This window comes from Mycetomoellerius zeteki, unplaced genomic scaffold (assembly GCF_001594055.1).
Source record: "Mycetomoellerius zeteki isolate Tzet28-1 unplaced genomic scaffold, Tzet1.0 scaffold79, whole genome shotgun sequence".
Taxonomy (NCBI): domain Eukaryota; kingdom Metazoa; phylum Arthropoda; class Insecta; order Hymenoptera; family Formicidae; genus Mycetomoellerius; species Mycetomoellerius zeteki.
In genome coordinates, this window is record NW_017257819.1 from 4640 (window position 1) to 22765 (window position 18126).

At 33.8% G+C, this 18126-nt stretch overlaps 2 protein-coding genes and 1 pseudogene across 2 annotated transcripts; 2 read left to right on the top strand and 1 right to left on the bottom strand.

Moving 5' to 3' along the window:
• Window positions 1-432: 432 nt before the first annotated feature.
• On the top strand, window positions 433-2549 carry twr (signal peptidase complex catalytic subunit SEC11 homolog C twr). Its single transcript, XM_018458918.1, has 4 exons — window positions 433-480; window positions 564-673; window positions 1029-1178; window positions 1264-2549. Exons 1-4 carry the CDS (start codon window positions 433-435, stop codon window positions 1496-1498), a joined length of 543 nt encoding a protein of 180 aa, XP_018314420.1. The 3' UTR covers window positions 1499-2549.
• A 357-nt stretch (window positions 2550-2906) lies between these two features.
• Window positions 2907-12300, bottom strand: LOC108729652 (probable cytochrome P450 304a1; annotated as a pseudogene).
• Window positions 12301-12794: 494 nt separating this feature from the next.
• On the top strand, window positions 12795-14010 carry LOC108729653 (putative nuclease HARBI1). Its single transcript, XM_018458837.1, has 3 exons — window positions 12795-12964; window positions 13060-13483; window positions 13567-14010. The coding sequence occupies exons 2-3, from the start codon at window positions 13139-13141 to the stop codon at window positions 14008-14010; spliced, it is 789 nt and encodes a 262-aa protein (XP_018314339.1). The 5' UTR covers window positions 12795-12964; window positions 13060-13138.
• Window positions 14011-18126: the final 4116 nt, after the last annotated feature.

An 18126-nucleotide genomic window follows, 5' to 3' on the forward strand; every position in this document is an offset into this window, starting at 1 on the left:
TGGCTGCGTTCAGCAGAACGTTTGTTTTGCAACTGTTGGAAGTTTCCTTCGCGCTAATTGGATCATACTTTTAGATCTAGAAGAATGGTCCTATCTCAGCAGACAATCATAAAACGGTTGCAAAACTGTTGAGTCTGCTGAACGCAGCCAATGCTTCGAAGCGTTTGTAGCGTCAAGTGGACCGCAGCCAAAATGCACAAATGAAATAGCACCCAAAAAGAACAGGCCTTATAACTATCGATTTGTCGTTCCCCTTCAATTCCCACGTTCCTCTCTTTACGTGATGTGACGTGTGCACGGTGCAGACTGTGCAGCAGGTGATCGTGCACGGTGGTGGTGGCGGCAGTGGATGCACAAGTAGCCGGTTGCGTTCGAATTAACAGGAAATTACTTTCTTGATTATTGTAGGCTACCGCACGCCCAACTTTCATCATGTTGCAGTCGATATTTGACGATGTGCGGCGTATGAATAAACGCCAGGTAAATCATCCTTCGTGACGATGGTCGTCGTGAGTTGGTGGCGATGACATATGGTGGCTATGTAAGAGTGTTCTGATTTTCAGTTTTTGTATCAACTGCTAAGCTTTGGCATGATAGTCTCATCAGCGCTGATGATATGGAAGGGCCTGATGGTCGTCACCGGCAGCGAGAGTCCTATTGTGGTTGTATTGAGGTACGGAGTATACCTAACCTAATTCCACCTATATATCTACACCGCATTTTTAATTAATTTTTAATTGGCCATTATTGCTAAATTTGTCAAGTTGAAATCAATACTATCTGTTTTCACGAACGACGACATATGCTATATTTTTTTGCTGTAAAAGTTTTTTGTTATTTGCATATGATATACAAAATACATTATGATATAAGAGACTTGATGATTGAAAGTTTATATTGTAATATTGCATGTTATTAGTATAATTCAGCCATATAACGGAAATATTGGTCAATACTATTTAATAGGCTGATACTGACTTAATATTTGTTCCAGTATATAATTGAATGTTATTCAATTCCTTTTACAGTGGTAGTATGGAACCTGCGTTTCACAGAGGCGATTTGCTCTTCCTCACTAATTATCAAGACGAACCAGTGAGAGTAGGAGAGATCGTTGTTTTTAAAGTCGAAGGCAGAGACATACCTATTGTACACAGAGTACTTAAACTTCATGAGAAGTAAGGATTCTCACGACGCATCTTGTTAACATACAGTATAAAATTTAAAAAGAATGATTTTAAAATGTATGCATAAAAATTCTAGGGGTGACCAAAATAATACGGTCAAGTTTCTCACGAAAGGTGACAACAATTCTGTAGACGATCGAGGTCTGTATGCACCTGGTCAGCTCTGGTTGACACATAAGGATGTGGTTGGCCGAGCAAGAGGCTTCCTACCATATGTCGGCATGGTCACTATATACATGAATGAATATCCTAAATTTAAGTATGCAGTATTAGCATGTCTTGGACTGTACGTTTTGGTACACAGAGAATAAAATTGTTCGATAAGTTTAAACATTATATTGCGATAATCTGATCGTTTCTGAGAGAATGCGCAATTTGCTAAAAATAAGGACACATACATACCAAACTATGCACAACATGATAATGATTTAGTGCATATGTTGCTGATCTTGTACTGTTGATAAAGAATACTAAAATGTTCAGGCCAAAGTGCATTTTCTTGTATATAAATATATTTGCATATTCGAATCGATAATCTGAAATTAAATATTTTGCTGGAATTATTGTGTGTAAATTTGTATTAAATATTTTTCTTGATTTTTACATCAAGATGCGATATTCGTGGTAAATACTCTAAAGAATAATAAGAGAATGATAAAAGATGATAATTTTGTTTTCAAAGAGTACTGAGATGCGTGCGTACTTGATTAAAATAGCAATTATGAAAGGCATTAGCTGTAAGGGCCACTTTGACCAACTCCAATTAACTTTAATCTGTTATTGACAAATGCAATTGGTCAATTCCAAAGAACTAATCTTCGATTAAAATTAATCGGAGTCGGTCGAAGTGGTCCTAAATATTGCAATGTCTAAAAGACATAAGTAAAGTTAAAAAGAATTAGGCAGTTTTTTTTAGAAATGTTTTCATTTTGTTTCTCAGGTAATAATTTATAAAAGTGATGCCACTGTTTGTGACGGGATAATCTTTATGGCGCACATGTAGCATTTATATATGTTAGATAAATCATTGTTTATTTTTCTCCGCTTCCATTTAAAAAGAGCGGCAGCGTATTATATGTAAAACCCGAAAGAAATAAATTTTGTTATAATTCTCTCTTAATGTGGCACGCTGTAATTACTTTTACTTCAAATATGGAATAAATTTGTAATATTTGGGTACAATGCGGTACTGTAAATCCCTTATAGTTAATTTACTATAAGTTGTGTATTTTGTTCTTTTACAAATTTTATTTCCTTAATTCTATCAATAGTTAGAATGGACAATAAAATTAAATTAAAGCACATTATATGCAATTTATCATGGAACATATGTCTTTGTATCAAATAAAATAAATTTCTGTTATCAAATTAAAGCTAAGTCATAAGACATACATACGTTATCATTTGATATGGCGTAATGCTTCGTATATTGTCATAATATATTATACATACTCATCATATTTGATATGACATGATAATTTATGAACTGTTCATCCATTGATAACTGATAATTATCAACTGAATACACAAACATTCTGCTATTTATTTGAGATAATATGGGGATTTGCAAAACATGAATCCAAATACAGTGAACGCTAAGTCACGTTATTCTTTTCTTCATCAGTTGTTAAGAAGAAGATAACCCGACGTGAACCTTAGCGTTCACCGTATCTAGATAAATAGTATTGCAAAAACTCCCTATTTATTATCAAGAAAAAAGTAATATTTAATGTGATTCTAAGCGTATCCACAGCTCTTTAGGAGAAACAGTTAGACCTGGCAATTTGTCCTCGAGGCTCGATGGTTCCCTCAACGAAGAATATCCCGAACAGATTGTATCTGGAATAAGTTTCTCCTATGCATGTCCGATTACCTAGAAAGAAGCTTTTTTATAAAAAAAACTTCAACAGAATTTATTGAACTTTATTAAAATCATGTATATCGAGACTAACCAAAATTAAAGGGGAGCGTAAAATCTTTGACTAACTGCCCGTCCTCCTTCAAAAATCTTTCCGGTCTGAAAATTTTAGGATCGCCCCACCAGTCGGAATCATGATGCATTGCCGCCAAGTTAGTGTAAATCGGTGTATTCGCCGGTATCTCGTAGTCTCCTAACATGGTTTTCTTCGGACACTTGTGACTTGTGCTGAGAGGTGTGAGAGTTTCAATTCTCATCGTTTCTCGTATTGTCGCTTCCAAATAGAGCAAGCTGAAATAAAATGAAAATATTTTAGATAATTACTTTGGATCTCTATATTGCTGAATACAATGTAATTGAAATTGAATTCATGCTAACATTTGAAAATGATAGTAATACTTCTTACGTAAAAAACCAATGTGAAAAAACTTCTTATATAAAATAAGCTAAACTAAATCGATTTTTAGTATCATGTAAAATGTAGAACATGTGATAAAGCATGATATAGTATATATTTTTATCAAGTGTGTTCTTATTTTCAATCTTAGTAGAAAAAATATTGATAAATCGTATTTTGATTTTTGCTGAATTTAGTCATCCGTCGCTTCTATTTACGTTTTTAATTAACCGAGTAAGAATTTATCTGCGATACATGCGTAACATTTTCAACAATTTTTCAATTGATAAAATTATTATTAATACACTATTGCATTATTTTAAAACTTATTGCATTATTTTGAACTGTATAATCAAATTCAGATCAACATAAAAATATCGATAAATAGTCAGATGAACTAAGCAGATCGTGGCTAGTTAAATGCACTCGTAACGAATATTTAAACTCGATTTTCTTGAACACAGAGTTTTATATAAAAAATTTTATACTATATTTTCGACTTACTTTTACATAAAAAATCATCTTCCCAGTTATACTACGATTTCTGAAACACCCTATATTCATATTTATATATTTTATAAATTGCAAAACGTTAACTTGCGGGTCTGTATATCCATTGATATTTTAATTTTATACTAATGTTTCTTGTGACTTATCGATATATAAGTAAAAGCCTTTAAGAGTCAGCACAGGCTATATGTGTGTATACAAATATGCTTTATTTAAATTAACACACAATACGCAAACAAATAAACGTTTCGATCCTATTTTTAAATCTTCTTCAGTATAATGGATTCTTAAATATTTTAGTACCCATTAGTGACATGCATTAATTAACAAAATAACATTAATCACAAAAATACTTACATATTTTTGTGACGTTTTCAGTTTATTCACAATGTTTTTTAATATCTATTTAACTTTAGATGTTTACCTTTATTTACTTTTAGTTCAATAATAGAATCATTCAATGAAAGGACCGTCGATATAGTTGCTTCACAAAATGTTAGTAAGCATCTGTTAGATTTGCCATCGTTGATAACATGCTTACAATTATAATATTTTAGCGTTTATAAAAGCGTTTAATTTTATTCCAAATTCGTTGTAATAGATAACATATAATTTTGAATACTAACATTTTTTAGAATGAACATCGATCTATGTATAATATATATATATATTAATTGATTTATTGAGAAAAACAGTCACGATTGTCACTAATTGGGACACTGTCACTAATTGGGTCATTTATCTTATTTGACAAATTTTAGCATATGACCATATTAAAACTCACTCTAATTTCGACATAATTTACATCAGATGATTTTTAGTGAACCTATACTGTAGTTTAAGAATTTATTATACTGAAGAGGATCCAAAAATAGGATCGAAATGTTTATATATTCATGTGTTAATTTAATAAAGCATATTTCACCTCCATGAAGCTGGCACCTCATCTTTAAAATTTTGAAAAAATAAGCAGAGTTCTGGTCGCCCCCCAAAGAGTTCTAGAGTTCTATAACAAATTTAAGAAGAGTTCCATTGTTTAAAGGAATGAAAACAACATTTAAAGTAACGGGAGGGCCAACTTCACAATTCTGCAACTTTGAAGGGCTATAACTATATACTTCTAAACAGTTCATTTTAGCACGTTGATCTACAGAGAATAATCGATAGAACTCTTTGGGGGGCTATCAGAACTCCCGAGAAAATAACGATTTCCAAAATTTTTTGTAAATTCGACATTCTGACACGAGTTCTGGTAGTCCCCCGAAGAGTTCTAACGATTACCCTTAACGACCGGTGCTGTAAAATCAATATCTGAATAGTAGTTATGGGATTATAAGTTTCAGATTTTGATCCACTTCAGAATTTGTCCACTTCAAGGCGTTAGAACTTTTCTGTTTGCGGTCTTAGCTATATGATTATGAAGGATAATCGTTAGAACTCTTCGGGGGGCCATCAGAACTCACAACAGAATAACGAATTTCCAAAAAAAATTCGTTAAAAAAATTTTATTTTCGAAAATTTGGTACTTTCATGAGAGTTCTGGTAGCCCCCCGAAGAGTTCTAACGATTATCCTTAATCACCGATGCTGTAACATCAATATCTGAAAAGTTATGGGACTTTGAAGTTTCAGATTTTGAATTTGTCCACTTCAAGGCGTTAGAACTTTTCTGTTTGCGGTCTTAGCTATATGATTATGAAGGATAATCGTTAGAACTCTTCGGGGGGCCATCAGAACTCACAACAGAATAACGAATTTCCAAAAAAAATTCGTTAAAAAAATTTTATTTTCGAAAATTTGGTACTTTCATGAGAGTTCTGGTAGCCCCCCGAAGAGTTCTAACGATTATCCTTAATCACCGATGCTGTAACATCAATATCTGAAAAGTTATGGGACTTTGAAGTTTCAGATTTTGAATTTGTCCACTTCAAGGCGTTAGAACTTTTCTGTTTGCGGTCTTAGCTATATGATTATGAAGGATAATCGTTAGAACTTTTCGGGGGGCTACCAGAACTCTCATGAAAGTACCAAATTTTCGAAAATAAAATTTTTTTAACGAATTTTTTTTGGAAATTCGTTATTCTGTTGTGAGTTCTGATGGCCCCCCGAAGAGTTCTAACGATTATCCTTCATAATCATATAGCTAAGACCGCAAACAGAAAAGTTCTAACGCCTTGAAGTGGACAAATTCAAAATCTGAAACTTCAAAGTCCCATAACTACTATTCAGATATTAATTTTACAGCATCGGTCGTTAAGGGTAATCGTTAGAACTCTTCGGGAGGGCTACCAGAACTTACCGATGTGAACCTGGCGCCCAACTTTATCAAAAATAAAAATTAATACCGTAGCGCGTTTGTACTTCGTTTGTACCTGTTTGTACCGATCATTATTTCGTTTGTATCTCAAACAGTTAAACAAAAAATGAAAAATAAAAAATGGCTAGCGCGCAACTTTAAGATTTTTAATTTCAGTTATGCCATTCGAAAGAGAATCGTTTGTACCCGTTTGTACCTCTTTTATTTTCGTTTGTACCTCAAAGGGTTCGGAAATACAGAGCGCTTTTCAATTTTTGCGCAAGCCCTATATAGTTAACTTTGCCAATTTTCAAGATATCGAAATGGGACCAACGGCATTCGAAAGAGAATCGTTTGTACCCGTTTGTACCTCCCTTACTTTCGTTTATACCTTAAAGGGTTCTGAGATATAACCCATTTCAGTTTTTTCTCAACACCTATCTATAACTCTGTTCAGCGAGAGAATGACTTCAGTTTGCGCATCGGAGGCGGCGCACAGTGGATCGAAACGTCGAAATCAGTGGACATCAACTAAAAAATGAAGTCGTAACTTTTTTATTCAAATCATGAAAAATATACTGCAAAATGTTCAAATCGAAGTTTTTTGACTCGTTTAATATATATTTGTTGATGATTCCTTCATTATCATTACTCAAACATTAACAATGTTGTAATTCGAAAATTAGTGACAATATATTGCTTTTGTTTGATTTGAAGTTACACAACGAAATTCTTATTTGTGCCTTGTTTAATTATGCACATTAAAACTGACATATTTAATAGTTGTTTTGCGCATATAATTATAAGATTTTACCTATATATATTATCTCTATACTTATCCTATTCAAACATAGAGACATTCGATAATCATAACTTCATCGAAGTGGATAAAAAATTGGCCGTATTTGGCCGCAAAATCTAAACATGGATATCATTTAGTGACATTTTTACTTTAAATATCTGCAAAAATTGAGTGCCAGTAGGTGCCAGTTAACTAAATACATCTCTTTGTATTTTTGATGCTATAATGTACGTAGCATTAATAGATGCTCACAGTAGCCTATCCATCCTTAATTGAGAATTATTTTGAATATATTCAGCGTTTCATCACTTATTATTATTGTTTAATTCATTGCGGTCTAATTTAATTTATTATTATTGTTTAAATAACACAATTAAATCAAATTTTTATAATTTCGATTCGCATCATATAATTTCCTATTTAAATTATTACAAAGTATCCTTATAGGAAATTATACATATACAATAAATATACGTATGATTTTTGAATTATATTTTATTTAAATTTAAATTTATCGTAGGGGTAGGCGAGGGCACCCCCTATAAAAAAAAAACTTGCCCAAAATTGTTTTCTTTGAATAATTTACCTTATTTACTTTAATTTTTTTTCAAAGAATTATATTTTATTCAAATATATTTTATTTAAATTTTTTTAAATTTATCGTAGGGGTAGGCGAGGACATCCCCTATAAAAAAAAAACTTGCCCAAGGCTGATTCATTCCCTACTTTCACGTGGTATCAGCTATTATCACCAAAGAGAGAGAGAGAGAGGGGAATAATAAAGTTTTGAAAAATGAAATTAATTATTGCAATTCTGTTATTGTAAAGAATAGATTTTAGAAATTCAAATTTTTGGAAAATGTCGTTTAATATTATTTATTTATGTCTATTTACGTCCTAAAATGCATGAAACATATGAATGTCAGATTGCTGTTATGAGAAAAATGTCATGTCCACTGATTTTGACGTTTCGATCCACTGTGCGGCGTAGCGGACAGAGTGGGGATATATTCAGTACCGTATACGTACATATGTAAATAAGATATGCTCGGACGCGGGGTTTGAAAAATGAGCAGATAAAATAATCTCGACGTTTCAATGAACGCTGGAAATAAATGAAAAAGATATGTATTTATTCATGACTATCAAATAATTTATTAAATTTCAATAATTTTTCGCAGTGAACTTATACTAAAAAGGATACGCGGCTGTCTCGCGATATTGATATAACCTCACAGGCAAAACATGACATGTATATCGTGCAATAAATTATTTATTGCAGTTTTATTTTTTAGTTTTCTCTTAAAAATATAATCTCGATAGTAATCTTGAAATTTGTAAAATATGCGATAGACTGAGACATCTAGCTGTCCAATGTGTTAAATAGAAGTGTAAAATAATTCTTGTTATATTTGGCTTTTGATATTTCGTTATTTTTACAATTTCTTAATCTTAAAACTACATCAATCTTCGATATGTTATAAATTGTTAATATTTTTTTATTCATCAGTTATTTACTTGGCCGCGTTTGTGTTTCTTCAAAGGAGACAGTGGAGCTGACATTTCGGTACTCAATCCTTCTTCTGTCGTACTGCGTAAGAGTTCGTGAACTGTTAGAAAAACACACTGAAACAAACTGTTCAACTGTGTTATTTTCAGAATAAATAACGGAATAAATAAATATAACGGAATAAATACATATATGTCAATGATCTAATGATCTAGTCATCCGGCAGCTTGTACAAGGAATTAGAAAGCTGTACAACACTTAGGAGAGGAGGTTCTGTGGGCGGAGATCTGCGCGAAATGGACGAGTTTTCATCCTATGCAAGGTCATTCTCTCGCTGAACAAAGTATAGATACATTATACATATATCTTCTGACATATGGGACCTACAATTTAATTGAAAAGCGCTGTATTTCCAAACCCTTCGAGTTACAAACGAAAGTAAGGGAGGTACAGACGGATACAAACGATTCTCTTTCGAATGCCGTTGGTTCCATTTCGATATCTTGAAAATTGGCAAAGTTAGCTATATAGGGCTTGCGCAAAAATTGAAAAATGCTGTATTTCCGAAGGCTTTGAGGTACAAACGAAAATAAAAGAAGTACAAACGGGTACAAACGATTCTCTTTCGAATGGCATAAATGAAATTAAAAAATCTTAAAGTTGCGCGCTGGCCATTTTTTATTTTTCATTTTTTGTTTAACTGTTTGAGGTATACAAACGAAATAATGATCGGTACAAACAGGTACAAACAAAGTACAAACGCGCTACGGTATTAATTTTTATTTTTGATAAAGTTGGGCGCCAGGTTCACATCGGTCCAGAACTCGTGTCAGAATGTCGAATTTTAAAAAAGATTTTTTTTTAATTTTTTTGAAAAAATTTTGGAAATCCGTTATTTTCTCGGGAGTTCTGATAGCCCCAAAGAGTTCTATCGATTATTCTCTGTAGATCAACGTGCTAAAATAAACTGTTTAGAAGTTATAGCCCTTCAAATTTGCAGAATTGTGAAGTTGGCCCCCCCCCCCGTTACTTTAAACGTTGTTTTCACTCCTTTAATCAATGAAACTCTCTCTCTCTCTCTTCTTAAATTTGTTATAGAACTCTAGAACTCTTTGGAGGGGCGACCATAACTCTGCTTATTTTTTCAAAATTTTAAAGATGAGGTGCCAGCTTCACGGAGGTGCATTAACCTGTGTTGGCTCTTAAAGACTTTTATCAATTTTTACTGACATTATTCATCAGAGCCTAAACTCATTTATTATTTATGTATATAATTGAAAAGAAATTGTTCTTTCTCCCTTAAGTGTACAATAATAATAAACTCACTTTTTCCTATCTTCTCATGTGGCTAGTCGTCCGGTCCCAACATTATCTATTTCATTCTGTACTTTCTCCATAATTCTAGGATGGTGCATGAGATACTTAATAATATGAATAATCATAGATGATAGTCCAAAGAAAGCGGGAATTATATCAATTAACAAAATGATTAATTGTTCCTCCGTGAAATTATCTAACTTATCGTCTCCGTTCAATTTCTTTAGATATCTATCGATGAATCCTCGATCTTCATTCTCGCTGATAGTGGTTTTTTGATACTCCAGATATTTCTACGGAATAAAATACCATCGTATTTTTTAACTGAGATATTCGAACAAGCAAATCAATAAATAAATCGCTACACTGTTTAAACTTGAAATTTTGAAAACTTATGAAAACTTATTATGAAAAAAAAATATTATTATGAAAAAAAACTTATTTTGAAAATTTACTTATGCACAGTGATACGTTCGCATGTGCCCGATGAATACAAAAATTTGTAATTAAGCTCCAAATTGTAATTATTTAAAATTTTCACATAAAAAAAAATGTAATCATATATTCATTCAAAATTTTGGGTTTTCAAAAATATTTATTCACAAAAAAACTATGAATATTTAACGAGTATTCATATTCATTCAAACAAAATATAAACTGAAAAAGAGAGCTGCAATAAGCAATTGTTATCCCTTAATTATAACCGGCACTTTGATGACTTTAAGTAAAAAAAAAATGAATTTTATTTATTTTTATCTTTGAAGTATTCAGATTTTATGAAGGAAACTTAGTAGTTTTTAAAAATGTTTTAAAAAGCAATACATTTTTTATTTATAAATATTTATTTGATAGAGCGCCATACATATTCCGATATAATTCCGGTTACAGTAATGTTATAAATATTTTATAAGATATCTTGGATGCGTCGTTCAAGGTCTGAGGACATTAAATTTCGAGATATATTATTTATTCCCAATAAAAATGTCTTTGTTTAACCGATAGTTTAAACAAGAATGCCCATCATATAGATCGCGGATTAAGCGCGGTGTAATTGTAGCCACATCGTTTTTATAGATTTCTGTTTTCTCTTATAGACTTACAAGCTATGTGCAGATAATACAGAGTAAAAGTGAATACAAAACGAAAATATTTGTAATCATATTTGTTGGAGTGCATGTGATGCATGTGGTTATGACCTACAGACGTATAAAGGTAGATAGAGTTAGGGTAGGAGATTTTAGCGTGTAGCCGGACCGGATGAATCGAGAGGCGCTGAAAATTCCGGTTACAATGCGCATGCTTTTCGTGCTTCACTTTTTTGTTTTTTCGCCTTCCGAGTTCCGCCTTCTTCTTGTGCGTGATTTGTGTCGTTTATAAAATAAAGAGTCCTCATTACAAAAACAGTCGATCTACCTATTGTGCGTTAGAAATAAGAACCACTAAGAGCACGCTTTCAAGACAACAACGTGTCTGATATTTATAACAATATTTAAAAAATTGATTCAAATGGAATGAAAAAGTATTTATTCGTATCTCGACGAATAAAAAAGAAGTGTATTCGAAACAGTATTTTCAATCATTTTTTATTCATTTATTTGAATATTAGGTGTATTCACCGGACACACCATTCGAATGCAATAATTTATAAATGCACATTTATCAATTAAAATTTGATTATAATTCGTGAATTTCGATTATAATGGTTTGAAAAATAACTTACTTTGATTATATTTGAAATTATGGTGCTTCCTTTTATATGGTCTACGTAACCAAACGTGTTACCAAAGTATCTCAAAATCGATCGTTGGGAAATAGCACCGCCAGTTGTATCATTTGCTTTTTGAAACAACAGAGACGAACAAGAGAGAAGTCGTGGTATATCATGCTTGCTTCTGTCAAATCTGCGACCGAACACCCTGACAAAAATAAGAAACTTTATACAAAACGTTGACAACCGTTTAATGACGATTTTTTGAGAATTTTTACGCTTTCAAACTTTATAAGAACGCTTATAAAACACCACTGGGTTTAAACACTTTCAGAGCGCTTATAAAATACAGTATATATCGTTTCATGAAAGTTCTATAATGTTAAAGCAACGCTTTTCAGAGGACGCTCAGTAAACGTTGATGCACCTTCCTGCAGAGAGTTCACTGTAAGACTTTTCAAACATTTATCAAATGCTTTTCTCAATACCGTAAGACAAGCATTTTCCTTCCGTTCAGCAAACTCTGTTCCAACGTGGCGAATTAGTGAATCCCAGTAAACGTTTTCTAAGGCGTTTACGCAAACGGCTTAAAGACGCACAAAAAACGTTTTTCTCAACTCCGTAACACAAGCGTTTTTCCTTCGTTTAGCAAACATTCTTCTAAATGTTCAATTTTTAAGCAGTGCACAACATCACCACTAGAGGGACACAGCAAAGTTTAATTTCTCGTATTTAAAAAACCACATTGAATAGGATAAAAGGCGCAGTATGATGAGACTTCTCAGTGAAATTTTTTTTTTTTTTTTTTTCCCCCCCCTGATAAAATGTCGGCGTTCAGCAGATTCAACACTTAGGGTGCCGTCCCATGGCACAGATTTTCCGCGTAACGCGTATCGCGTAACCAATCGGGGACCAGTACGCGTTTTTCGAGTTGTTACGCCTTTACTACGCGCTTTTTGTTACGTGAAATTTAATTCCGTATGTCCCATAGTACGCAAGAAAGTTAGGTGGCGTACGCAATAACCAATCATATCTTTATATTCTTTTAGATTATTCCAACAGAAATACCAAAGATGGCAGCTTATTGGTTACGTGAGTTTGTAATACGCTTCATGGGACATATAGAAATGAGTTTTGCGTAGCACACGCACGTTCATTGTACAATTTCTGAAAAAATTGCAGTTTCTCTAGTTGAAATTTTCTCAGTGAAATTTCTAAAAAATGAATTCTGATGTATTAGCACTATTCATTATTGCTTTCCGCAAAAAAATATCAGAAACACTTGATCGTACAGCAACAGAGATTAAATTAAAGAAACTGGTGAGAGCTCTATATTTATTAAATAAACGTAAAAATAAAAATAAATTGCGAAAACGAAAATATTGGGTTCATCCGATTTTTTCAACCGATAACAGAAAACGACATGGAGCGAGTAATAATCTCATAAGAGAGTTACATTTTTATAATGATGAGAAATTCATCAATTACTTTCGTATGACTCCAGAGGTTTTTGACAAATTATTTACTGCTGTCGATCCATACATTACAAAACAAGAATGTGTTCGAGAAGCAATACCTCCAAATATACGATTAGAAATATGTCTACGTTACTTGGCTTCAGGAGATAGCATGAGATCTCTTTCCTATGCATTTCGAGTAGCACATAATACAATTTCAAAAATTGTGTCCGAAACGTGCGAAGCAATTTGGATTGCATTAAAGGATACAGTTTTTGAACAACCCAGCAAAGATTTGTGGAAAAAAATAGCAAACGAATTTGAAGAAAATTGGGATTTTCCGAACTGTATAGGAGCAATAGACGGAAAACATGTCATCCAGGTATACATGTGAATTTCTAAAGTTAAATTAATTTTATTATATAATATATTAAAAGATTAATTTTTTCTTATAATTTTGTATAGGCTCCTCCAAATAGTGGATCTTCATTTTATAACTACAAGGGTCAACACAGTATCAATTTGCTTGCTGTTTGTGATGCAAAATATCGGTTTACTTTCATAGATATTGGAGCGGAAGGACGGCAGAGTGATGGTGGAGTGTTTCGAAATAGCAAATTATATACTTCACTGGAAGAAAATTCTCTACAAATACCATTACCAGTAGTAGTTGGAACCAATGGTCCCATTTTGCCATATGTGATTGTGGCAGATGAAGCTTTTGCTTTGAAAAATTACATGATGCGACCATATTCTCGACACAGAGAAAATCCGCGAAACGCTAACTCTTATACAGAAAGCACCCATGGAAGCCTCAAGAAGATTGTCACATATTATAAATATATTTATATACCAATAGTAGTTACAAAATTCTCATCAATGTGTAGAAAATGTATAGTTTCATTGTAGTCTTTAAAACAATGATGTTCTAATATATTTTCACAATAAGATGCCATTAGCCATCCACAATATCCACACCGAATTTGCTGGAAATATTAATAAATCATTTAAAATTAATAATAAGCAATATAATATTCCTCTACATAAAACATTGTTTTATTTAAAATATTTAGAAAAAATTTAAAATCTAAAGAAAAAAATGTATACTTTAAAAGTTACTACCACTGGGTGCTTTCCACCAAGGACACAGTCAGACAGTGTAACACAGTGAATCATTACATCCTTGTTCGCCTACGTTAAACAACAAGGATGAAACGATTCACTGTGTTACACAATGTCTTTGCTGGAAAACACTCATTATTATACATTAATCTATCACTTAACCTAATATAACCTTATAACTTGGAAAAATAATTTCTAATAAATTAATTTATGAATACTTTATTATTAAGGCTACGTTCCAAAACTTTTTCTCCGAGAAAGATTTTACTTTATATGTTATAGTATATGTTACGTGTACTATATATTTCGAGTAAAATTTTCCTCGGAGAGGAAGTTTTCGAACACACATAGCCTAAGATCATAAATTAAATTTTAATATTGCATTTAAACCTACTTGATAATGGAATATATTAAATAAAACTAATTATTATAATTCGCTTACTGATTTATCCATGATGAATACAAAATCTTCTCTGTTATTATGGTCTCGTGTATTCTCGTGTCCGCATATGGAAATTCCACGTAACAAAAAGCGCGTAGTAAAGGCGTAACAACTCGAAAAACGCGTACTGGTCCCCGATTGGTTACGCGATACGCGTTACGCGGAAAATCTGTGCCATGGGACGGCACCCTAAGAGTGCTATTACATGAACGCGGAAATGCGGAAACGCGTAACCAATCAGAAGTAATCCGCTGTTATGGTTTCGCGTTTCACCGATTAGGCTGATATTACATGAGCGCGGAAACACGGAAATACGGAATCTCTTTACCTTGTAGTATTTTACCTTACTTTGTGTGTCCGCTTTTAGTAATTTGGTCGCCAGCTTGTTTGACCTTCGCAACAAGCAAGGTTGAGATCGGAATTATTGGGCTGCCGTGCGCCTTGGTTCCTCGGATTTGTAGTGCCCTTCCTTCTGTATAACAGGTAGCCTTTGTGTCGTCCCTGCCTCGTTCTGAATTTAGCTTATCCTCGGGCTGTTTGTGGGTACGGGCTGCACCTCGCATCAGACTTCGTCGTTTATATTTTTGAATGTCTTAATCGGATTATGTCTTTGTTTAATATTCTTAATTTTCACTCGCGTTTACGCGGTGGATGGGTGAGCGGATTAACTGACTCGAGTGGATATATAAAAATAAAGTATTTATTGAACAAACTTAATTACTTCACTTACTCGGTCTCACTCACGCTTACAATAAATCGAATTATCGAATTTGAACTCAAACAGGGCTTGAGCGTACCCATTTACGCGTGTCGCGCTTGTTCAACGGGTAATGGCGTCGGTTACTACGCACCCTTTATTCGCCGCTCTTATTACGCTTATATTCGCGTTTATCGCCCCTAAGTTACGTTTAACAATCGTCACGGCCGTTAATTTAACCGATCCGATTCGAAATTACGATCGATCGCGTTTTTCGCGACGCTTTACAACGTTTTATTAACCGTGCTTTATTTTACGTCTTCGTTGCTGGGATCGAACTCTCTTCTTCATCCTCTCTACCCTTTCCTCTGCGGTTGACTTTCGCTTTCTTCTCCGTTCTTATTGGTTCCCCGCCTCTTGCGCCTAATACGCTATTGGACGGCTCGCCGATTGGTTATTTCATCAAGAGGTATTTCCCTCTTCGTCATGGGGTATTACCCTCCTTCTCACACACATTCATTCCTTATTGGGCGGTTTCCTATATTACCGGCTTACCTTATTGGCTAAAAATAATAATGTTATTTAAACTTAAATTTTATCTTATATGGCTTCTAGTTGCCTGTAAATACTAAAGAAATATAATTTGCCGACTTATAAGCTAAATATCCGAAATCGATAAATTTATTTTCTACCTTACCGACCTAATTTTTGCGGCTAATATCAGTAACTTTCTGTACCTGAAATAATACTTATTTATACGGTCTCTACCTATTTGTGGAATAATAAATTAAATATTGTGGTAAAAATTAAAAAAATATATTTTTGTACATTTTGTGGATTATTTTAAAATTATGTGGCGGTAGGTGTCTTCTTCTCTTCCTCCTCTTCGATCTGGATCTCTTGAGCCACTTCTTGGTCCTCCAAGGTCATGATTAGTTGTTTGACGTCCTGTTAGTAATTTTTGTGGTTTAAAATAAATTATATTTTTGTGGACGCGAATGCGATTTGGAGCTTTCGGTCACAAGGCCAGAATAGGTACACGTCCGCCCTGTTTCCTCTTTCCTGATCCTGCTTTCACTTTTATGTATCCAGGTCAGTATACATGACTTCACATTTCTCACGATACGACGGCAATATGAATATATGATGACGTGGTAAAATATATATAAATGACTACGTCTTGGATATGTTGAGGCTACACATACCCACGTGGATTGGTTTATTGAATTTCACCTCGAGTTTACGCATTTCTATTACGATCAGATTTTCGGAAAAGACGCTTCGATTGTGGAAATTTGGTTTTGCGATCATTGCCCCCGTGTCATATCTCCCGTCCCAATATGTCACGAGTCGCATATCAATGTGATTGTGCACGTACTCCATGGTTTTGCCGAAACCCGCGTTGTTCGTTAATTTATATAAATTTTTCTTGAACTCGTTCCCGTTAGTTCTGAAATTCATATTGAGTTCGATGTACTCGCGAAGCCATGGAGATGGCACGAATTGTAATATACAATGGTTCTTTATGATACGGAGACAGTCACGAATACATTGCTGTAGATCCTGTAGATTGCAATAGTGTATGACGTAACACTTGTTATATTATACAATGTCGCGAGGAGCTTGTCTTCTCGCATACCAGATGATTTCTCGTGCGTTGAGCAAAGCGGTAGATCGGAGTGTGTGTCATGGAGATGTTGCGGATACTCAAGTTCACCTCGAGAATGTACTCTGTCGGTGAATCTGTCACGATAGTCGTAACATCAAAATTGTCTACGTTGTAGGGCGGATTCTGTTAGCGCACGTGCGATAACACATCCACTCAGATCGTCTGGTGCTTAATAACTTTTCACTGCTTTACTAATGAAAATATTTTATTTTAAATTGGCTAATCAGCGTGATGTGCGCTATCGGAACCCTCCACGTCATCGACCCTTCGAAATCGTTGTATGGCAATGACACATTGCCCAACCATACAGATTGTTTACATTAAAGTATAGATATATTTACAATAAGATACGTCGATAGTTTCAATGGATCGTATGACTACATGTACTTGTTGAATCCTGCGTACTTGTTGGAACATTAACTCAAACCGCTACGTATACCGGCATTTGCCGAATAGAACCATGTCGGTAAGAAGTTCGAAATTAACAGGAGTGTAGGATCGGTATTCATAGTCGGTTCTTATTTCAAGACCTTAAGTAATGTCTTAAGACGCTAATGCGGCTCTCTAATTGGTTTATGATACTTCAAGGTATCATGAACTTAAAACAGTCTTAAATTTAAGATCTGACTATGAATACCTAGGATCGCATTTCCGTGTTAAATCGAGATATTGCGTTCGATCGTGATACGATAACGATCATGGTGGAAGAAGACAAGGTCAAGAATGCGCAGTAGTCAATTTGTTCAACCAAAAGAATGCTAGCATTTGATTGGCTAGCATTTGAAATTCTAGCATTTGATTGGCTAGCATTTGAAATTCCAGCATTTGATTGACTGGTCATGACGTAAGAAGAACATACGCAATGCGTATTATGCGCATTATTACATTTTATCTTTTTCCACCATGATAACAATTGTTCATCGCGAGATCGGACCGCATCGATCACGTTTCGAAATTGAAAATATTCGGAGTCGGTTGAATTCGTTTAACGAAACTAGTCGTTGGAGACAAAGCTAAGTTCGACGTAAAATCTGTAATGTACGAGTTGTGAATTACACGCTGCGAATTATACGAGTGTACTACGAGGGCAAGTCA

Bases quoted from the DNA above. Each gene is read 5' to 3' on its own strand.
- LOC108729653 (XM_018458837.1), top strand. From the start codon at position 13,139: ATGACTCCAGAGGTTTTTGACAAATTATTTACTGCTGTCGATCCATAC. The intron at 13,484-13,566 runs GTATACATGTGA...AATTTTGTATAG, and splicing joins ACGGAAAACATGTCATCCAG to GCTCCTCCAAATAGTGGATC.
- twr (XM_018458918.1), top strand. From the start codon at position 433: ATGTTGCAGTCGATATTTGACGATGTGCGGCGTATGAATAAACGCCAG. The intron at 481-563 runs GTAAATCATCCT...TCTGATTTTCAG, and splicing joins GGCGTATGAATAAACGCCAG to TTTTTGTATCAACTGCTAAG. The intron at 1,179-1,263 runs GTAAGGATTCTC...TAAAAATTCTAG, and splicing joins GTACTTAAACTTCATGAGAA to GGGTGACCAAAATAATACGG.